This window comes from Parambassis ranga, unplaced genomic scaffold (assembly GCF_900634625.1).
Source record: "Parambassis ranga unplaced genomic scaffold, fParRan2.1 scaffold_21_arrow_ctg1, whole genome shotgun sequence".
In the NCBI taxonomy this organism is placed as follows: Eukaryota; Metazoa; Chordata; class Actinopteri; family Ambassidae; genus Parambassis; species Parambassis ranga.
In genome coordinates this window covers 7,774,543-7,798,657 of record NW_021144767.1, presented here as the reverse complement: position 1 = coordinate 7,798,657, position 24,115 = coordinate 7,774,543, and the positions used below count along the sequence as shown (strand labels likewise).

Genomic DNA, 24,115 nt, shown 5'->3' with positions numbered 1-24,115 from the left:
TAATTGAAGACAAATCACATGAGCTGGTCCTTCCAAGCCCAAGGGCCTAGGTTACAGCCTCATCTCTGGAACAAACAGAATGCTCAAACCTAAGGATCTAAGGCTGCATGCTGGCTTATCAAAAAGTCAAAACTGCAAGTCACAAATGTAAGCATGGAATAGGAAGGACCTCCTGTGGCGCTCAGTGGTGCATTTAGGAGGGATCAGTCTGGCACTGAAAGTACTCTGTACCTCAGCAGCACATGGTGTAGAGGATGGGAGCTGTTCTCCAGGATCCCTGAGACAGCATCCTTCTATCAGACACTGCTGTCAAGGAGTCCAGCTCCACCCCCACCACACCACCGGCCCTTCTGATCAGTTAGCTGAGTCTGTTTGTGTCCGCTGCTTTCAGTCTGCTGCCCCAACACACGACAGCGAACAAAACTGGCACTGGCAACCACAGACTCATAAAACCTCCTCGCCATGCTCCGACAGATGTCAAAGGACCGGAGCCTCCTCAGAAAATAGAGCCCTTCTTCTAGAGGGCTTCAGTGTTCTTTGAGTGATGTCAGAATCTAGTCTTTAGAAAACAAAGGCATGGATGCCTTTTCTAGGTCAGTTAAAAGGTTTGTAGCTGAAGATTTCCGCAGTGATGGCAGGATCAAATCCTCACTAAGGACCCTATCTATTCTACCAGTTCTCTCCGAAGTCAACATAATGTGTGCACTTCGAAGGCCAATTTTGCAATCAGAGCTGTGCTTCATGTGCGTAGTTTTCACTAGCTCACCTTACTCTGTTACTCCCTGTTACTGAGGTCCTACAAAATGCTGCCTCCATGCTTCTCGCACAGCACAGTGTGAGTGGAATAAAGGTGCAATGGGCTGTAATAGAACTAGATGGCTCTCAGTCAAAGTGCCAAAAAAAAAAATGAAAAGTTCAAAAGTCAAGCTCAATGTCAAAGTGGGCAGCAGTGACTCAGTGGTATAGAAGGGTTGTCCAATAACCGGTTGGTGGTTCAATACCAACTCCTCCCTAGTCACTGTTGTGTGTCCTTGGGCAAGGCACTTTACCTGCATAGCCTCCAGTGTACTCACTGGTGTATGGCGCTCTTTGCTGGGCTGCCTTAAGCAATTTCCCCATTGTGGGACTAATAAAGGTTTCTTAAAGCAGTGAGACTTTTCTGAAATCAGCACCCTGTTACTAAAGAAAATCCGCAGACCTTTTTATGAGCCCCAAGATGAATGGAAGACATTATGCATCAAGTCGTCATGAGTAGATAAAGGCGGCCCTCAGTACGGATTTCTATCATCACATCTATCCGTTGTATTACCCTACAATGGCATTTTATTTGGAGTTATATTGTTCCTTTCTAAGAATAAGACAAAACTTTCAAAAAGCACGAAAATAGGAGGCCAATACGAGTCAAGTCATACATCGAGTTTAAGAGAACTGATGTTAAAATATCAGGAAACTGTTTAGGAACCTTGTGCATCATCTTCTTTTTATCTAGAGAATCATCACAACCTAAATCTGTCAGCAGCTTCTCTCCAGGCACTCTTTTTCTTTTTTATTACCTCCCCAGAAATATTTGCAAACACACACTTCCACCTACCAGGGACCTACTTCTCTCCAAACATGTGCAGCCGGCTAACTACACCCTGTGTATACTTTCCAGAATAGAGGGGAAAATCAAAAGGGGGTGGACTGCAGCAGTTTCCATCTTTGGTGTGACATTGGTGACAAAACATGACGCCGTCACAGACAGATTATGTTGTCTAATCTTATAAGCAGACTGTAGAGTTAACAAACATACTTAAAGAGCGCTCCCGTCTTTGTGCCACTCCTGTTCTCCTCGCCGTCTCCGCTCAATTTTGCTTTCATTCAACCCTCCTTTGTCTTTCGGTGCCAAGCTCTTTATTCTCCGGAGAACATCTATTCATTTGAGTACACTGTGGCTAGTGAGCCGTCTGAATTAAGGAGGCAGGCTTTAATCCCCGTTTCACAGCGGAAACAGAAGGTTTGTCTGTGATAGTGTAATCATTGAAAGCGCCCCCAGGATTACCTAAGGAACTTAAGGAAGTTCAACGGATCAGCAGACGGTGTCGTGCCGGTTGCTGTCCCGGTCTAATGACCCCCAGTCCATCCTCACAAGGAAGACATATAACATGAGGTTTATATATCAGTCCTTGAAAACAGAACAATTTGTGTGTATTTCTCACCTCTGGGGGTGGAAGCTGTTTCCGTGGTAGCCAATAATGGCGACCTTTATCCTGTTGTTAATGTGTAATTTTTGAAAAAAGTAAATAAAAAAAAAAATCGCACACATGGGCAACAACAAAACCACCTGGGTGCCCAGGGATGCAAACCCCTGAACTTCTACACAAAGATCCACCATCCGCCTTTACCACCACTGTTCCCAACCTTTTTCCACCACAGACTTTTGCATCTGTATTGGTCCCATGCTCAGATGACATTAAACAATATGTTCATATGTTCCGATATGCTGTTTAGCTTAATGTAACACTGTTATCTAGACCTTTCTTAACTCTTTTGTTGGCTGATCAGATCACCCACACTGCAACACTTTGTAAACATGTGCACCTAAAAACCTAGCATCAGCTGGCTTGACTGAGTTTTTCAGATGATGGCCTACTTTACTGCAGTAAAATCTCTGCATTGGTCAAATTCTATTAGAAGCATTTGCTCCCACAACTATTGTGGTGTTAGGCAGTATCTTTGCAGCAAGTATAGCAATTATTATGATTTTTATTATATGCATCTTGAAAACAATACCAACATCTAGACCACGAGATCCTCATGGGTAGTTATGGCCAAGCTTAGAACAATGGTCAATAGGTTGAAAGGTAAGGGTGCATAATTGTCCAAACACCCTCCCATGTCTGTGTTGAGGGGGCTGCTCCTTTAGCTACTGACTTTGATGTAACCATTTCTGGAAAAAAATGTATATGAGTAGTACTTTTAGATATTAATTTGTGTCCATGTCCCATCCGGTAACACAGGGGAGGTGAAGTTCTTCTTTTTTTTGGAGAAAGGGAAGTAGCAATTTAAAAGCAAGAAAGCATCTGAATAATTCAAATCCAAATAAGATAATAAATACTGCTTTTTCGGGTTGCTGCTTTTTTTCCTGCAAGGTGACTCACTGCCTTTGCCTCCAGGTATAAAAAGAGTCTTCTAGCAGTTTGAATTTAACAAGAGTTTGACTAAAAAGCCTCCAGCAAGTTTGTTTTCAGTGATATCTGCTTTTGAGAAAAAGTGTTGAGACTCAGCACCTCCATCTGTGAATTTGACATTGACAAGGTAAATAGCAGGAGGACAGATAATATTTAATTACAGCATGTAGATCCACCTTTAGCAGCAAGTAAGTTGACGTAATGGTTTCCTGTATGACTTTATCGGTCTCTCACATCATTTTGGAGGACTTTTGGTCCATTCTTCTTCGGGTCATTGATGTTTTTGGGCATTCACTTAAGGTCCCACCACCATTTCAATTTAATTCAATTCAGTTCAATTTCATTTATATAGTGCATTTTACAATCAGTTGTCTCAAAGCGCTTCGCAGAGACCCAGATCCTGAACCACCTTAAGAGCAACAGTGGCAGGAAAAACAGGAAGAAACCTTGAGCAGGACCCGGCTCATAAGGAGAACCTTCCTGCTGACAGTCGGCCGGGTAGAGAAGGAGAAGAGGAGGTAGACAGTAGGGATGTCCAGATCCGATCACATGATTGGAAATCTGGCCCAATTATGTGGTTTCAGACGTTACCTCCCGATCAGTACTTGGATATATATGTATTAGGGCTAGCAATTACTCTGGCGCTTTGTGTAGGGGTATGATTGTTGCTGTGAATTTGCTTGGACGTCCACTCCTCTGAAGATTGACAGCTGTCTTGAATGTTTTCCACTTGTGAATAATCTTAATCACTGTAGAACATTGAACGCCATATTAGGACTTAACACTGCACATAATTAAGGATGTGACCAAGCACCGATTTACTGCAATTGCCTTTATTTGGAGTTTAGGTAGACTGTGACGCTGAGAACATGGCGACGGTCAGAGCGTCCCACAGACTCTTTAGAACCCTGCAGGTAATATCATGGAAGTTTCGTCCATAGTCTAAAACATCTGTTTATATAGAGGTCTGCACACCTGCTGATGATCGGCTCATCAATGGTGGATGATCAGCCTCTAATTTGTTTACACAAAAAAGCAATGAGCCCACACTGACTGACATTATATATTTTATATATAATGCCATATAAAAAATACTCCCTTAAAACATCCAGCATGCATCTGCAACTTCTCCAAATTGATGTCGTATTAGTACATTAAGAAAATTAGTGTTACATCTAGATACGCAAAACACTTAATGCAAGGCAGGACTAGCTAATGATGGACTCAATTAGAAACATGACTTATTTAGTGCACACACAGCACACTCAAGGCCATATGCATAATTTGACACACCTTAACCCAGCACATGTGCCTTATATCTCTCAGGATCCAGCCAATTATCCCACATTTTCTCTGAATGTTTCTTTCCATCTATGACAGTTCCTTCATCCTCTCCTTTTTTTCTTTACCTCTCTCCATCTGCCCAGCAGATGCTATAGAACAACACTTATTAGGAAGACCAGGGCTCTTTGAAGCCCAAGGCCTGTGTGTGTGTGTATATGAAAGCGAGAGAGCGGTAGAGAGAGGTGCAACTTCTGCATGCTTTATCCCGAACGAGGACATGAATGATGACACGTGCCAAGCGCGCCGCACTATGAACGTGACTGTCTGGTGTGCGACCGCATTGCAGTGCACACTGTGTTGTGTGTGTGTTTGTCTGCTTTCAGTCTGACACTTTCCAGCACTTAGTGACAAGAAGACACACACACACACACACACAAAAACATGATTGCCTGGATACTTCATTTAACAGCTGCCATTTCAACTCCCACACAGCTATTACATTGGCAACATGCAGACACATACACACACATTGGCACACATCGCCACGCGGAGAGCTGTTAGCAGCAGTGTTAAAGAGTGATGGTCGCTCAGTAGATGGAGTGTGGAGGTCTGATGATTCAGGACAATTTATTGCTGCCAGGAAAGGGATATTGAACTCTCTGGAGCTACGTTTACAGCACAGTTTGAGTGTCTCCTTTCGGGTATTGTCGAGTTGTTGTGAGCTATGATGATGGGAACATCTTGTAGACAAAAACTGAAGAGAAAAACCATTTCAAACTTTTGTTTGCTTTATTGCATGTACACCTTTTAGTTTGCCGAGTGCCTGCACAGTGCTGCTGCAATAGCAACATTTCCCAGCTTGGGATAAATAAAGTATTTCTATTCTATTCTGTTGTGTGTCTGTATAAGCCCCCTGACCTGTCCAGGGTGGACCCCGTCTCTTGCCTGTAGATAGCTGATAGAGGTCCTGGTTTTAAGACTTGGATGAGTCGTTTCCGTTGTGGCGAGCGCTCCTCTCGGGACACACTCACGCATCGAGTTTTGCTTATGCAAAAAGAACTGCGAGCAGTAACAGGTAATAGGTTTGAAGAGGAGCGTGAAGGCCTGGCATTCGTCTTTGTAGAGAACCCTAAAAGAATTCGGTACTCGGTATCGGCAAAATCAAATGACCGATACTATTGATTATTCATTTGTAACTTCTCTCAAAAGTTGCAATCTCCAGTTTCATTTAGGTTTTTTTCACACTGTTAAACAAATACCTGAATCATGAATGCACTTTTTTCCCCACTGTGTTGTCTTACAGGCAGGAGTGTAAGAAGCTCCGAGAAGAGCTGAAAGAGGAGCATGAGGAGGACAAGACCACAGCGTTGACTCAGCTGGCACAAAGCAAGGAGCAGGAACTGAGCAGCGCCAGGGAGAGCTGGCAGAGGAAAGTGGAGGACCTGCTGGAACAGGTACGGCTGACGCATAAATATGGAAAACAAAAAGTAGTCCTAGGTGTAGAACACATGTAGTAGAGTTGTTTACTGGTTAACAAGAGTTTTTATATATATATATCTTCAGCAGATCTTCCTAAACACAAAATGGCTGATGCCTACAGCTTGTAGTCAATTGGGCGTAATTACACCAGCAGTAAAAATCAATAGACAAAGAGGAAAGAAAAGAGAGGCTATAAGAGCAACTGCCTCTCTTATGTTCTCCCTGTCTCTACCAGATTGACTTTTTTTCCTTCCTTACAAACACACATTCATTATGCACTTCTCTGCACGACACACAACACAGCTGCCGCTGCTGCTAATGACCGTGCAGTAGTATTAATGTAGCATGAGTAAGCTCTCTTGTGGTCATCATGCGTGCTGAATCAATGGCTTTATTTATGTCGATTTTTGTATTTGTTGTGCGTTAGCCGCCGCTCATCAACGCACCATCCTGCCCATCCGTCATCAGGGATTAATGTGGTCGTGTTTTTTTTACTCTTAACTTACTTAACGCCCAATCAGGGCAGCAGTCAATCACGTCATATGATCATGTTCGCACTCACTCTTTTAATTTACACAGAGCTCTTAAGGTCCTGATGGCATTTCAGTTGTGTTGAGATCTGGACTTTGACTGGTCCACAAATCTTGATTATTTTATTTTTCAGACATTCTGACACCAAGCTTTAACTGATCACATTTGTCTCTAGAACACTCTGGTATACAGAGGAGTTCATGGTCCACTCAATGACTGCATGGTGTCCAGGTCCTGTGACTGTAAAACAAGTCCAAACCATCATCCCTCCACCACCGTGCTGGACAGTGTGTATGAGGTGTTTCATGCTGTGTTTGGTGTCCAGCAGACATGGTGGTGATCATTAAGACCATGTGTCCATAGGACATTATTCCACAAGTGTTGTTCTTTGGTCAGATGCAGTTTAGTGAACCTCAGTCCTGCTTCCATGTGCTTTTTAGACATAAGCGTCTTTCTCCTGGTAACCCCTCAAACAAACTGGACTCATTCAGTCTTTTTCTAATTGTGCTGTCACATTAACACTGAGCTGTTCAAGTACCATTAGGATGTTCTGTCATTAATGAGTGAGGACGTGCTGGTGTTGTGACATAACACAAGTTAAATACAGTTTTTCCCAAGCAGACTGTGCTTGTCTGAACACTTGACAACCTGAAGTATACCCAGCTGTCTAGACAGTCTAATCTCTGAGTCACACTGCATCCTCCTGTTTGTAGTGCTACATTCAGTGCATTGCAATATTAAATACTTTTAAATACTAAAGCAAGCTGATTTTTCTTAAGGCTCTGCAAGATTTGAGAGTGTACTATATATATTTGGTCGATTGACACCTTTCGCTTGGTCTCCCTCTTATCTTATGACCCAGAACTTATAACTTTTTTTCTGTCCTTGTCCAGATCTCCTTGCTGAAGCAGAGTCTGGAGATGCAGCTTTCACAGTCGCAGTCGTCGCTTCAGCAGCTACAACACCAGTTCAGCCAGGAGAGGGAGCACCTGAGGATGCAGCTGGACGAGCTGCAGACGGAGCACCAGAGGCGACAGCAGCGCCTGCAGGAGGTCCACCGCTGCGCCATGCAGGAACTGGAACACGTCAGGCAGCGCGACCTGAAGGTAGGCGGTGGCCTGCTGGTTTAAAGCTTGATGTTGAAATGACTCAGCAGTGATGCAGTTAAATAAGGCTGCATAAAATAAATTAAAAAAATGAAATGGATGTGATGCAATGTCTGAAAGAGGAGTTAACAGGAGGAAAGATGGTAATGCTAGACCTTCAGAATAAAAGCACTGAATTTATCAAAGGACAATATTTAAAGAGTGCTCATCTGGAGCTTTTCCAATATCAGATTTTCACAATAAATGCACATTTCCTGTCATTTAAAAGACTCACATTCACATGTGAACCTTTTCTACTCTGTAATGACGTTTGTGCTCTCTTTCAGCTTATTTTACCTTTTTAGACTTTTGACATATTTAACTTTTTTTTTCCACATTTCAGCACTAAATGACTCAACATCTTTTCTCAGCTTTAGAAATCATTTCAGGTTCACAACAAATCACAAGGCTTTGCTCTATTAAACTTTAATTAAGATTCTTTCAGAGTTACTTCAGCCCTTTTTCTGCAAATTCTGCTCTCATTTCAACATTGCAGTGCTGCACATTCTCATTTATTTATTTATAATTATGTCTATTGCATACATTTTAATAACATGGCATCTCAGGGGAATACAGTTTCCATAGCCCTTTTCACACATGCACTGCAGACCTATAGTTTGCTTTCCTGAGGGCCTGAGCGCGCAGACATTAACTAATCATGTGCGACTAACGTTCTTAGGCAATCGCTGGAGAATTCAGTGCAAGTGATGAGGCGCACAAATGTACTTGATACCTTTATGAGTTTACATGCTCCATACCGTTTTTCTCATTTCCACTATAATCTCATGTTTATATAGTAGACATATTTAAATACATGTATCACCACACCAATCAGTCCTTCTGGCAGCAATCAAATTATTTACATTATCCAGCAGGTCATCATACAGGATGTTGTTGGATCTTTTCTATATTAGACGTTTCTATAACACAGCTTGCTGAACTGAGGGCAGACCAAGTGGCTCAGACTAGTCATTTGTCAGTCGCAAACATTTTGTTTAATATGAACTAATCTTTTATATGACTCAGGAGTAATGAGTCATCTCAGTGAGTGATTCGTTCACTTCTCTCAGTCTTTAGTCAGCATTACAGGAAACAGAAATTTCACGACTCGTTTGTCCGCGGGTCCTCTTTTGGACCGTTCTTTTGTTACATGACAGCTAGGCCGCTCAGGCTGTGTAAGAAGCAGTTCTCGTTTTTTACAATGCCACGACAAGAGGGATACAGCGCCACCTGCTGTAAAAATTAACAACATGAACGACATGACTTACAAAAAGATTCGTTCAATTAGTGTTCGAGAGTAAAAGAACTGAGTCAGTAAAAAGAGTCGAACTTCACAACACTAGCTGAGACATGAAGCCTTTGCAGAAATGCTCAACATTGCAGTTCACCCCACAGCCTCTAGGGACTTGAGTTTAGGTTGGATGTGACAAAGCCAACATGGCAGACAGTCGAAACCTCCTACAGGGACTCCAAATGTTTCTTTATAAACCCATGGATGACGACATGGACGTTACTCTCACAAGACTCGCTCGTGAGCATTGTTACTAAAACAAGAATCTGTTGGAAATTACTACAATTTCCTGCATTCTTTATGGCAAAGTCATACATCTTTTAAAGAGTACATGAACATTCCTGTCCTGCCTGTTAGTAGTGCAGCCATCCTTGGCGATTTAATTCAATGGAGGCTTGTCAAAGTCAAGGTTAGAGTGGCAGTGACTCATCACCATCGTTACTCACTCTCACTGACAGCAGGCAGCTTCTGCATCAAGCAGCCACACTGACAGCTCTGTGTTTCCTCTTTTTAAAATGTCAAAATATGCAACACAACATACACACACTACCGGAGCTGCCAAGAAAATGTTCTTCGGCGCTTAATCCTTCCATTTCACAGTCAAGGTCGATTTGTATCAGCCATACATCACAATCCCAAATCCCTTCTTCGTCTTGGACGTCTTGTAATTGTATTAATGCTTCAGGCAGGATTGGAGGTCAGGAAACGGCGTCCTCGCGATGTGGTTTTGGGGGAGACTGTATGAGGATGAGCGTGGCACCTCTGACTCACACAGCTCTTATGATAATGTCAGTTTTCATCATTTAACCAAATGTAACAACAAACACACCTCCTTCATCTCCTCCTCCTCTTCCTCCTGCACCACCTCCTCCTCAGATGCACATTAACTCAGAGCTGCCACAAAATTAACCAGCTATTCTTTGGGTCTGTCACAGCCTTAGTTAATGAGCAGGGAAACCAAGTGTTAAAAGCTTTCATCGTGACAGGTGTTTGTGTTTCTGTCTGCAGTGCAGGGAGAGAAAACTCCATCCGTCGTTTTGTGTGTGTGTGTGATCATTTTATGTTGTTGAGCTGGATGGGAGGTACAATCATATCGTCTGGTGTTATCACTTCACAGTTCACAGGAAGTTCTATCAAGAGAATATTACATTTGTGACAAATACCTGCTACACACACACATTCTAATAAGCAAATGTGGCTCGACTTGCTGCAGATGGAAGCACAGAGCGTGCATGAAGGAACTGACAGATTTTTTTATTCTCTCAGCCTTGTTTGTGGTAGTTATTTCTTTTGTCTCCATGATGAAAGTGCATTTGTTTGTGACCACGTAACACAAATCCATGACCAAAAAAATACATAGGCTCAAATATTATAGCGACAAGCCGATGGACTGTTCAGACTTTTATGGTTTGAGTTCAGTGTTAACTAGAACAAGTTTGCATGCTAACAGTGCCGTCGTTAAAGGCTGTATTTGAACTGTCATAGTGGCAAGTTTAGACTGCATCTAAGGCCGCGGCCTTTGTTAACCTCAGCTTATCAGTTCTATTAACCCTCAACCTTCACACAAGATTCATTTTGCACTGGTGACATCTGGATTATTTTATCCAAGATGCTGAAGCACAATCTGCAGATTAGCATAATTTGAAGTAGCTCCCCTTCCTATAAAGGGTGCCTGTGTTTCCGGATGTGTTCATTGGTCCAGTCTAGTATGAAGTCCAGCTCCAGAACCCATGTATTTGCAGGTTTAAGACCATCCTAACATGGACACCCTTGAATGAACACAGGTTGCAGGTGGTGTCTATACCTCCAGACTTTGCCCTCTGACTCCATCTTTGGTGGAGATGTAGATCACAAAGACCCCAATCAGGCTCTTGTACTACCCAACTCTGTATTTCCCCAATGCACCCCACAATGGCATTGTCATCATGAAAACATGTGCATGTGACACAAGTCCAAGTTGTACTTGAATTCTGAGGTGTACAGGGTGAGCAAAGCCTGCCAGAGCACCCCAAGGCCAAAGTCTCATTCTTGTTCCTCACTATCACACCCATTTAACTCACTTAAATGGACTCACCCACCAACAGTAAAAATATTGACTGTCCAGTAATGGAAAGAAGATTGAACAACCAGGCCCTCTCACGCGTAACCATCGCAAAGAGGAGACGGGAGGGAGGCGGCTGGAAAAACATTCAAGTCAATTTGTAATTATAGGATTCACCACGATTACGTCTAATTAATGTGCTCCCTTTAAATTAAAGGAATAAAAGGTATGTTTTTTTACTGACCCACAGCACAAAAAGCACCAGTGATCAATACCAAGAGAAGATTAGTGGCTTTTAAAACTCACTTTGTCACAGTGTCACATGGTCTCCCACCGGAGATTCACACAACACACATTAACTTGTTAAAGACAGAGAGGATTAGCTATGAAAATGAAAAGTCCCTCTCTGGACAGTGGAGCTACATTAAAGACTATAGACTATAGAGCAAGCTTAAGGGTTTCTCACTGCTGTCACATTTTTTAGTCGCTTCACAGCAAATCACAGTGATGATGATTTTGCTGACACTGCCAGTGAAAAGGAATTCAAATCATCACAATTTTAATTACCGTATTTTCCGGACTATAAGTCACACTTTTTTTTCATCCTTTGGCTGGTTCTGCGACTTATACTCAGGTGCGACTTGTATAATAAAATATATCATTTCACATGTTTGTTATTTTCACGCCGACAGCCACTAGAGGGCACTCTTGGCTTGTCCACCTCTGGAGTCAGCAGAGTTTTTTTTTTCAAGTGAATTCAATGGATTTAATGGAATTGTTTTGTTATGTTCTTTATGCTATAGTTATCTGAATAACTGTTAATATGGTACATAAAGGACACCTATTAAGTTCGTATTTATGCTTCATGTAGCTGAATAGCCATCAATTTGTTACGTTAGCATACACCTACCTTTTTTTTCTTCATCATTACGCATTTTTTGGCTAGTGCAACTTAATAATCCGGTGCGACCTATAGTCCGGAAAGAAGGTACACATTTACCAACATGTATAGTGCCATCTTGTCCTATCAGACAGTGACACCTGACTGTGTTGGGTGGTGTGGAACTCGTAACAGTGGCAGGCATTACCTAACCTGGAGTGACAGCTTTGACAATGACTACCAAGCTTAAAGTGATACAACAAAAGCCAATGTCTGTACTGCCACTGGATGTAGTGAGGATTTAACAGCCAAGAAAAGATTGTCCACTTATTTTATCTCTTGAGTACCAAGTGGTTGGTAAGCTAGTAGCACTAAAATGAGAAAACCCCATCGTTAGCAATGGGATGAATTTTGGAAACACACTATTTACTTTACCTTACCAATAAGTCCGACTCAGTTAGGTGCTAGCATTTAGCAGTGGTACACCGGTAAGACGCAACTGGTCAGTGGCACACCATCTCGGACACAATGAAGCTATACAAGGTACTAGTTACCTAGTTCACTGATAGTGTTAAATCTGTCTTTATTTTTCAGAGGGATAATCCATTGTTTAAATTATGCTTTTTAAAAAATTTTATTTTCTGGCTACACCTCCTTCCTGTAAACTCACAGCGACAAACACAAACATTGCTCACACACATCAACAAGCTTTTTTTCTGCCAGAGTAAACACTTGGCTGCCAGCAGTGTAACATTAGTAGGTCTAACATTACACTGTGAGTGTGTGTGTGTGTGTGTGGCAACCCTCCAGTCAACACTGCTAATGTCTGATGCTAATACTCTGTCTGTGTATATGCACTTGTCAGTTTAATATGTTGGTTTGTTTATATTCTTATAATGAAGCCGAAGCTCATCTGAAAGAGAGAGACATCAACAGCTTATTACCGGTCTAATTATTGTCTATTGGTCCTCTTCTACAAGGTCCATAGGCCGCTTTGTGGACTAAGGTCCAATGAGATGAGTTATATAGCTTTGATTTCATGTGCATGCAGTGAAAAAATATTAGAAATTCATAACTTTTGTGATATTTAAGTTTGGAAAAAGTGTCCTTAGTGTAGCCGGTCTGAAGGACGAAGCAGTACTTTGGCATGGAGCTGGGTGTCTCCCAGGAACATGTCTATGCAGTTATCCACAACAAACTCCAAATGTCCAAGCTGTCAGCTGGCTGTGGGCCTGGAAGCAGATTCGGAGACAATCTGTCTTTTTTTTTTTTGAGGAAGTAGAAGAAAATTTTGTAACCATAGATCAGACTTGGGCCCAACACTTCCGACCAAAGATGAAAGAAAAGTCCAAATCAGTGACGTCTGCATTGAATGATAGACCACCACTGTCACGAGGGACTTCGGAGTCTAATCTGAAAACTCCACACTAGAATGTTTTTGTGACAGTTCAAGTATGAAAGGCTTGTACAACTTTCACCGAGCATCTTGGTTCAGAAGGTGAACTTCGTTTGGTGGTCACACAACGAAAATGCTTTTTCTAACAACCCCTTCTTCTTTCTCTTACTTTTCCCACCCACCCCTTTATTTTCCTCCACCTCTCTCCTCACACTCTCTCTTCGATTTCCTCCCACTCTCTGTCATCCTCTTCCTCCCTGTTCCCCTGTTGCCTTCCTCTGTTCCTACGTCCGCTGTCTCCATCAGGACCTGGAGGAACGACTCCGTCATCATCACCACTCAGAGCTGCAGTCTCTGAGAGAGGCTCATCGCCAGAGCATCGAGAAGCTCAAACAGCAGTCGGAACAGGAGCTGCAGACGCTCCGCTTTGAACTGGAGGACGAGGGCAAAGCCATGCTGGGTGAGGCGTCCAGGGTGTGAGGCGTGTGATGGGATATATAACAACTTACCTATGTCATTCATCAATGCTGTTGTTGAAAAAAGACACAAAGCATACATACATTTACAACTTAATATTGTCTAGCTGACGTCAGTAGAAAGTCAACATGTGAGAAGACTGTCAATTTATGCGTGCTGCATGTTGTTTAAATATGCTTACAAATTTCACAGCTCCATTAGCCGAGGTAGGTGACAGGAAAAAGCTGTTTCTGTTAGCTCAGCATAGACAGTCTAGAGGCAGAGTACACCAGCTGAGCATTATGTCTAACCTAGAACTGAAAGTTACCACCCACTTAGACACAGACCTGTATGGGTGCGTGTGACTTTTAACACCTAGTATGAACCAGGCGTAAATTGTAAAAATCTGACTAATCTCTATGGTTGCAATACGGAAAAACTAATGATCGCACGATCAAGACACTGAAGGCAATGTAGGTGCTGCCTTCTACCAACCAGGCACAGTCGGTCCACATCACATCCTTGTGTTTTGTGCTCAAATTCTGTGATGAGCAGCTGGAGGACATCTTCACGATCATCTTCACGAACATCCTCCACATCTTCCACTGCCCACCAGTTTATAAACTGCCACCATAAAATCTATTAACTCCGTCGTACGTCCCACATAATCTGGACCCACTGCAGTTTGCTTACAGAGCAAAAATCTACAGAGGACGCCATCTTCACCTTGCTGTGTTTTGGACGTTCTGACATGCAGATGGCAGATTGTCAGAGTTGGCAGCATAATATCTGAAACCCTGTACTGGGTTCGTTCGTTTTGCCATTTTTAACAGCGACTACATCATTCATATATTCATTCAGATACTGTTTTCAGCCTTATTGCCAACAAGTGTGTGTACAGAGAAGGGGTAGAGCACCTGGTTACCAACAATCGTATTACAGCTATATATATATATATATATATATATATATACATAAAGTGTTTGTAAAAATCAGCAAAGGCCTCAAGTCAGAAAAATAATTATGTGCAAAGTGCATTAAAATCATAGCCAGACTCACACCAAAACTGTGCCGTGATGAACGATCCTCCATTAACCTTCATGTCATGGTCCTGACACCGGAGAGCTGCTTCCATCTATCTCTCACTTCCCACATCCTGACATCCTTTTATTACCTCTGTCTCTCTATCTTTTTCTCTCCCCTGCCTTTTCTGTGCTTTATTGTGCGTCCACAGTTGTGTGCATAGTATGTATGTTGTGTGTATATAGAAATAGTCATATGTTTTTTTTCCTCTCCCCCCCACCAGCATCTCTGCGGTCAGAGTTGAACCACATCCACGCATCTGCCATCGAACACCTGAGGCAAAACCAGCAACAGGAACTGGCCGCTGCCAAAGCTGAGTTAGAGAAAACTCGGGAGAACAACCGGACACAGGTAGGACTTCATCCTGTTCACACTGGGGAAATCAATGCGGCTAGAGTGGGATTCGGGCCGTATCTGGATTTATCTCGATAGGTTTTTTTTGTGAGTCTGAACAACGCAAATCCAGATATATCCGAAATTGATTTCAATCCACCTCTTGGAGGTATATACCCAAACTACAATCTTCACCTAAACCTAAATGAAAACCCAAAGTAAAGGGACATTCGCACATTGTTGACTGTGATTGATTGACTTGATGGGTATTGACTGGCAGGTGGTTCATCCAATCAGATGCCAATTCTTTTAAAGTCCCCTGTCTTTTAGAAACAGCTTCCAGATAGGACAATCTTCCAGATAGTTCTGTTGGTTTTACGAATGTGTTACCACCTCTTACATCTGTAGCTGTAACTAAATTATAGCTACAGATACACACACACACACACTGACTGCGAGGTAAAGCCATACAACGGATGACTTTCTAGTCGCGTTATAGACTCCTCTCAAACACATTGAAAAGTGTGATTGGAGAGAATCCACACTGTGCAGACACCTCTCAATAGATTTTCTACGGGGTCCCTTTCACACTATTACAAACATTCACACACACTCAGGTGAGAAATTACTCTCACTGCTAAAATGCTTCAAGGGAGAAATATTGTGTATAATACACAGCCGGGGTGTAGGGAATCAGAAAGCTGTTCACAGACATGGTCTGAAAAATGATTCATTTAACCCTTGTGCATCATTAGGGACTGTTTTTTTACCTCCTTACCTGACCACCATTTTGTCTGTGTTGGTGCATATGGCACTTTGTTTTGTAACAAATGGTTTTAGAATTCAAATTTATATGCATACATCTCATAAATCAATAGAACATATTAATACAAATTTACTACGCTGTTGAGTCATTAGGAACAAAAATGTCCACCTCGAAAAAAACGGCTATAAAAAGTTAAAAGATGTTTTTTTTCTTTGCATAAATCTCCAGCAACAACTCCAGCCCTTAAATGGCAGTTTAATTACTTGATGTCACAGTTGTTATTTTATGGGGGAAAGCACAAAAAAAGAGAGAGAAAATTTTTTTGGGGGGTGGCTGACAACAAAAACTAAATAAAGAAAAAAAAACAGTCATGGATGTGTCAAAGGTTTGCTAAAATATTGACCTTGTTACATTATTAGTTTTTGTGTAGCAACATGTTTAAAAATTGACTATCCTCTTGTGCCATTGGGAACAATATACTTCCAAAACACTGCTATTAAAAACTTAATCAGACAAGATTTACAATGCCAACATGACTACTTCAGACACATGAAATGGCACAAACAGTAATGGCTATGATATTAAAAATGTGGTTATATAATAGGACTACATGGGACCCAAGTGGGAATTACCATTTAAACCTGATGCTACACAAAAAACTAGTAATGCATCACAGTCAACATTTGGTAAATCTTTGACACATCCATGACTAATTTTGAAAAAAATGCCCCAGCCACCCAACATTTGTTCGAAAAAAAACTTATTTTATGTGTGTGTATTTTTTTATAAAAACCAACCGTGACATCAAGTATTTATACTGCCATTTAAAGGGTTAAATTCGTAGGAATGATTTATTGTTGGATAGTGTTGAGCAGGGCCGAATTTGTTTAAGAGATTAAGATCATGAATAATAGGGAATAGGGAATTAAGAAGAAAATTCACCCTACCTCTGACCTCATAAATAATATTTTTTCATTACATTCTGAAATGTATTTGGATGAAAAGATGCATAGAAATTAAATATTATTTACATAAAAACAGGCTCAGGTAGAGTCCTGGACAGTTGTCACCTGAGTTTAACATTTAAAGTTTTGCTGGCTGAATTACAGAAATGACGACCACATTATTAGATGATGTCTCATAATACACCTGCCAGAGGCACACACACACACACACACCAGCCGGCAGGCAGCCTTCTTACCGTCGCTTGTAAATCTTCCTAATTACCCCCAAACACCATGGGCTCCTCTCTCGTATCACCTTGTGATACAGATGTTCTTGCAGAGACGCACAGCTGGTCGTCTATAATCCTGAATCTCCATCAGTCCCTCTAATCTGAGGCCAATAGGGAGTCAATAAAAGGCTGAACCCCCTGTCAGTCATACAGTCTTATGTAAGTTTCTACTTTAGTTCTTCTCCAGCCTCATTAGAACTCACATTAGATCCATAAACTGCAGGCCTTTATTAAGCCCATTCACTTAGCTGTGACTTAATGTAGCAAGGCTATAGTGGAAACCTGGGATTACACCACCAAGTATTCCTGGCATACAATTGTCATCTGGGAACTACAGTCTGCACAGTTTATTAGTGTCATAATACAGCATCCCATACATTCTGACAAAACAACACCACATTTGGTTGATAATACTAACCTCCGATATAACACATCCTTACACTGCTGGAAGAAAGTAATGACCCATAAGAGTGAACAACTAGAGATAAGCAAGCTGTAAACATGCTAACACAGCTTACCGTTTTTGCACCAATCTCACTCACTGCAGACTGGATTGTGGGTCTGTTGCATTTTGTTTCCAGAACAACATGTGGCAGTGTTCTGGAACACACAGTGAAAATGGAAGGCGCCAGCAGTTTGGGGGTTTCAGGGTCAAAACAAATAATAACTAGCCTGGCCAGCCATCCTTAATCCTTTCTCTGTTCTATACAAATAATTAGCCTGGAACTGAGTTGGATTTCCAGGGGGCAATACCAACAAGACGCAGAAGAAACTCCCTCTACACACACACTTTAATAGACATACAACCACTCAGAGAAAAGAAGCATGTGATGTTAGGTAGAGTGGCAACCAGACTAACTTCAACAAAAGACATCCAAACACCCTGAATAGGTACAAAAACTTGGAAATCCAAGGTGCTATTACCAATGCTGCAAAAATGCAAAGGCCGTCACATAATAAAGAAACGGTTTCTATTAGTGTGATAGGGTCTGTTATGAAGGGAACAGGCTGTGAAAGGGAGGGACTTCAGGCCCACTTTATGGAGAGGGTTTATGCAGAGTGATGGGGTATGGCTGGCAAACACTACCTCCTCACTGTAGTAGTAGTAGTAGTTTGATATTTTAGACTCTCTTTAATGCAAACACACAAAATTCCTATTTAATTTTTTTGTCCCTTATAATTTATTAACGCTGCATGCGGTGACAGCGAGAGCGTGTGTGTTTACATTACTTCTCTGTTTACTATGGCAGAGCCCTAATGGCACATAAACTTCCTGAGTGGAGTCATCAAGAGTGGAAGAGCTCAGCAGCACGCAGTCGACACGCTGCGTTAAATAATGTTTCTCCAATACTTCCAATTACTTAACAGATGGAGAGGAAGTGTGTGTGTGTGCGTACACATTGTTATCTGTCTTGTCTGATCTAATGGAGTCGTCTGATCAATTACGTTTAATATCTGCTTTGTTCTATTTCTATTAGATTCTATTTCTGATGTTTTTACTTGTTTTTCTTATCATCATCAATACATTTTTCTCTTATAAATATTATTTTTCTTCTTTTCTTGGTGTTTGTTCTCCCTAAAGCAGAAAGACAAGGGCATATCTTCTTCCATCTTTTTTTCAGTTTTAGGCTGCGTAAGCGGGGGCATCTTATGTTCTATGGTCAATTCCTATATTTAGTCCAGAAAATCTTCCCTTTTTTTGTAGAATTCTTAGGAGCGCAATGGCAGCATTTATATCATCCCCTTGTGAATCTTGTTGATGTTCTGTAGTAAGGCCCTGTCACAGTGTAAGCCTTATCCAGGTGGACTAAGAAAACAGAGGCCTTATTAACCTGCAGGTACGCCTCACTGATTCTGAGACTTGGACTCGGATTATTTGGCTTTCTGGTTAGAAGTGGACAACCCGAAACCTCTGCAGATTTGGCAGATCATCTCTTGAATCTGCTTCTCATGCCAGCTTACTTTGTGTCAAATGTTAGTATACTGTAGACCAACTTCCAGGGCCCTTATCCTGCCTGGTGACACCCTCTATCCAGGTTTAACCCAAATATCACAAAAACAGAATAATCTGTGCCCAAAAAACATTTTTATGCGGCAAAATGAATCAATCAAAGGTAGGTACTCATACTCTGGTCGATGGGTAGAGCACAGTACCAAGTTTAATGGTAAATGGTCTGTACTTATGTAGCACTTATCCACGTACTCAGGCACTGAGAGTGCTTCACACTGCTTCACATTTACCCCTTTCATGCACACATGTGTCTTGCCCAAGGACACATTGTCAGCCCACAGCCGCCCTATGGCCGAGGACGCCCTACGGCCGAGGACGCCCTATGGCCACATATGGTTGCTAATGTCCTTAATTATGAATATTTGAGTACCTTATTTATTTTTCAAGGATAAGAAAATGAAAATAAAGAAGGACTGGCAAATGTTCTTTTTTTATTTGACACTCCTAGCCTGTTACTTTAGAGATGTTTGGTCTCCATTCATTCATTTATTCATCCATTCATTTGATGTTACCTCCTTCTTGATAAAGTCAGATGTTTGCTGATCTTACCAGTAAAATGATCAAATTACAGATTATTCATCCCCTAAATTTATGGACATCAATCACATCAAGTTTAGATGCTAAGGGGAGATGCCGTTAATATATGCAAACTAATGGCTTTCGGACGTGTAAACACAGCTCTTGGCATAAATTGTTGTGAGGACAATTTAAATGGGATATTTGCAGGGAGATGACTCATTAGCGGACAATGGCTCAAAGACGTTTAATAGAATTCTGATGGAGCTAAGTGGCGCTCACGTGGGAGTCTTCAGATTACATCTTGCTTCCTTGTTCAGGTCTCTAATCATAACGCGCGGTTTTGGCACACGAGGCACCCCATCATCAACTTGGCAGTTTTCAGGTTCATGTTAATCGCTTGTAATAGCAGTATAATTTAAGTCCGAAAAATATCAACAAGACATTAGCAGGTGTCGGTTTTTATCAAAGAATATTATGCGTCTATAAGAGTGGTGCTGGGTTGTATTACTGCAGCAGGACCGATGAGGTTCTCTGCAGGTGGTGGTGAAGTTCTTCTGCTTTCTTGTACTCTACAGATGTTGAGTTATAAATAAATATTCACGTTCTTATACAGTTGATATATACATTATATCATTATACATTAAAAAAATTATACATGTTTGATCAAATTATATTTATGATCAATTATTTACTTCTTTATACTTTCATTGCATGCTCCATTTTATTAATGGTGTATGTCATTTATGTCTGTTTACCTGTCTGTCTGTGTCTGTGTCTGTTTACAGTGTTCACATCAAATTACTTTGATTTTTAATGTTTTCTTTTTATATTATTTCTACCGTTAGAGGTATATGTTATGTCTATTCTATTCTATTCTATTCTATTCTATTCTATTCTATTCTATTACCAGCTTGGTGCAAAATTATATTTTTGAAGCTTATCATCAAAAAGAACTCTATGTTCATGGTAATGCTGTAAATTATATTGAAAATGTCCTTTAACATCTTTCCACTCTCATTTACATAGATAAATCATTTTCAGATAGAATGCCAGTGGCTTGATTTGCACTATAAAGCTGAGGCTTCTATGCTTGGCATCCACCCAAAGAACAAGGTTCCCGTATCTCTGATTCTGATTCTGATAGTCAAACACGGTGGTGGCAGTATAATGCTTTGGGAATCTTGTCAGGTTGGAAGGAAATGAATGAATCAGCAGCAAAACTGGGTCTTAGTTGTCGTTTTCTCTTTCACCATAACAACCACCTGCAGCATACATCTATTCCAGTGAACAACTACCCCCAGTTTATCATCACAAATTCTGTCAAATTGCTCTCACATGGGGAAAAATACCTTATCTTCTCACACAACATCTTTGTTTTGTTCCCCCTCCTGTTGTAGGAGCGTGAGCTGCTGGGCCGTATCTCCGAGCTACAGGAGGAGGTGTCCAGAAGGAAGAACCACATTGCTCAGCTGGACCACCAGATCCACACACTCAATGAGAACATAAGCACTCTGACTAAAGAGCTGGAGCTGAAGGGCAAAGAGGTGCTGAAGATCCGCAGCGAGGCCAATCAGCAGATCCGGTACACCCTATAATCTTTAATCTTTCAAAAGTGATCAAACTGACATTTTCCTTTGACTGTTTTTTTTCTAGCTTCTTCTGTACCCTGCTAACTGTTGCTTTGCTAGCTCAGTTAGTAAAGCATGAGACGCTTAATTGCAGAGTCATGGGTTCAAGCGTTTCACTATGCATTTCATTATGTACAACTGTATATGTGACAAAATGATTTGATCTTCTTACACTTTTTACATGCAAAAAAAAAAAAACAGAAGCTAACGGTTTATCTTTATTGTTGCCTTGGCAACCAAACAGCTGAATATTAGACAACATGTAAGTAGTCTGTGATGTGGTGCTGTCTCAAGTTGAGTAAGGAGTCAATGTCTTGCTTTTCACCCAGACAATGCCACACCAATGCTAATCTTTGTTAGCGAGCTAGCTTTCATCAATCTTAGTCAATTAGGGTCAATTAACTCCATTAAATCCCATATTCCGTGATCAGACGAGGTGTTCTGTGTAATACATGTGTTGATGGCTAATTACTCCCACTGCTTAACCAGAATGTTAAGCATGTTATGTCTGTAGCTTTCAGTGACATCGGTCTTTTTTAATCATACTGCGCTTTTGTTCAAACACCGAGCTTTGACGTCAAATGTGATATTTATAAATATTTCCCATAATGGCATCCCATTATCAGTGACATTTCAAGAGAGCTGTGACATCTACAGCCCCCTTTCTTTTACACACAGACACAGTCAGAGGCCTTGTCATCATGTTGCTGAATTTGCCTTCACTGATTACACTTGGATGACGATAGTTTGTGCAAGCCCCACGCTTCCCGATGAAAATACACAAAGATGAAAGGAGCAAAGCGAAAGTGTCTCTCCATCCATGTCAGGATCCCATTGATTAGAAGACAGAAAGGTTATTTCGGGTGAAAAGCAAAATAGAATCTATCATCATGTTGTCCCCTGCGGAATCTTATGAATATTTGAACATTCTGTGTGGTTAACGTGCTCCTCGTTAGAATCAATCACGCTGTATTTCATGTGTTTGATGTGCTGCCTTGTCCGCCGGTGTACAGTACTTCTGTCTCTCTGCTGGCAGGCCCATGCGCAGCACATTCCCTCCCCTGTTACGTAACATCACTGTCTGAATCCTGGTCACAGGGATAAAAATAGGCTAATAAATAAATAAAGAGGAAGCAGCCAGAGATAAGATGTGTGCCCCCTCAGGGGGGGAAGGCTGGCCCACTCAGAATGAGAGGCAGACAGACATCAATGTTTCCCCTTCATCATCATCCTCTCTATTTGCCTTTCTTTCCCCCTCCTCATTTCATCGCCATCGCCTGTTTCTCCATCATCTTCTTCCTATTAATTCCTGTAATCCTTCAAATACAACGCATTCGATAAGATGAATAATTCATTCCACACATTTCTGGACATGTGTTTGCATTCATATGTGACGTCATATAAATACCACTTACGTCATCCTACATTTGTGTTTTTTGTGCATTATGTGTGTCATAGCGTCTAAATCTGAATCAATAACAATAATAATTCCGTTCTTTGTATGTTTCCATGCATTTAGAATGCAGTCCATGCATCAGTCTCCCTTTCCTAATCTCGGCACTGAGAAGAAGCACCTCATTTTGCTTCTCCTGAGAGACGTACAGAGAGGAAGCAGGTCCTGATTAAGTCTTAAACCAGGATGTTGTGCATACGCAATTAAATTAAATGGTGGTCATAATGTCATACTCTATGAGTGCATGTACAATTAGCTTGAAATGAAAAAGAAGATATTCTGTATTGCTACCATTTGACATGCAACTAGCTGTACTAAGGTCCCTTCTATGATGTCCCTTCAACTCAGCACAACTGCCCACCTGCCTCAGCTCCACCTGAGTTCCACCTCTTTGGAGTTTAGAAGGACTGTGATGCTGCCAACATAGTGATGGTTGGACGCTCAAAACAGCTCTTCAGAGAAACCTAGCTGTCTCAGAGATCAGCGTAGTTGGCCCCTGTAAACACTGCAGGCCTTGTCCCAGTTAAGGGGATGCGTTTGTAGAGCGATGGCATCACTGGAGCACAATTAGGTTGTCCTATTTTGAAGGCTTCTTTTAACGTGGCTGACATTATTAGATGGTCATTTTGTCAATGGTCCGATGTGAGATGACATGGGTCATCTTGGCATGGCTTGTAGAACTGGACCCGTGTAACCCATTCTACCATAGGGTAGGGTAGGGTTCTTCGATTTCCTCTGCTGACTGCTCTCCTATTTCTGCAGTGGTCACGAACAGGAGCTGACAAAGAGGCACGAGAGGGAACTCACCGAGCTGAGCACCGCCCACAGCAGAGAGACGCAGAACATGGTGTCAGACTTTAACAAAGCACAGGAAGTGCTCAAAGACAAGATCTCCGCCCTGCAGATACTGTAAGTACATAACGTGCCGTCCTATAGCACAACATTTCTATTGTTCTGTAACCCACATCCACTCGAGTCAACCACAGGAAAGGTGATGTCCAGTATGAGAAAGAAGGGGGTGGAACTGGCTCATATCCAATCATTTACAGCAAACAACTGGTCCAGGGCCTGATTCTGTATGCAGGAGGCAACACACCAATCCATGTGTGGAATCAATTTAATAACAATGACGAACGTTTTTCAGACAACTGATTCCAACTTAATGAAAGATTAATATTAAAAATGGATCTGTGTGTCTGAAACTGTGCTGTCAAAACAAACAATGCAAAACTGTCCGACATGACTTGAGGAGATCCACTTGTCTCTTCATTAAAATCTGATGTGAGCCCTAGTCTAAATGAAACCAAAATGACAACATGTGGTGAATACTAAGTACCTCCATGATTCAGTATCTTGTAGATCCACCTTTAGCAGCAGTAAGTTGAAGTAATGGTTTCCTGTATGACTTTATCAGT

General features: G+C 41.5%; 1 protein-coding gene across 2 annotated transcripts in view; it reads left to right on the top strand.

Annotated features, from left to right (window-relative positions):
- The window catches only part of fam184ab (family with sequence similarity 184 member Ab), a 109,563-nt gene that overhangs the window by 72,171 nt on the left and 13,277 nt on the right, over nt 1–24,115 (top strand). For both annotated transcript variants that reach the window (XM_028398405.1, XM_028398406.1), the window contains exons 13-18: nt 5,758–5,908; nt 7,358–7,570; nt 13,524–13,677; nt 14,980–15,107; nt 21,017–21,201; nt 23,463–23,609. In XM_028398405.1, the coding sequence (XP_028254206.1) occupies nt 5,758–5,908; nt 7,358–7,570; nt 13,524–13,677; nt 14,980–15,107; nt 21,017–21,201; nt 23,463–23,609 (978 nt within the window). The remainder of the gene's footprint in view (nt 1–5,757; nt 5,909–7,357; nt 7,571–13,523; nt 13,678–14,979; nt 15,108–21,016; nt 21,202–23,462; nt 23,610–24,115) is intronic.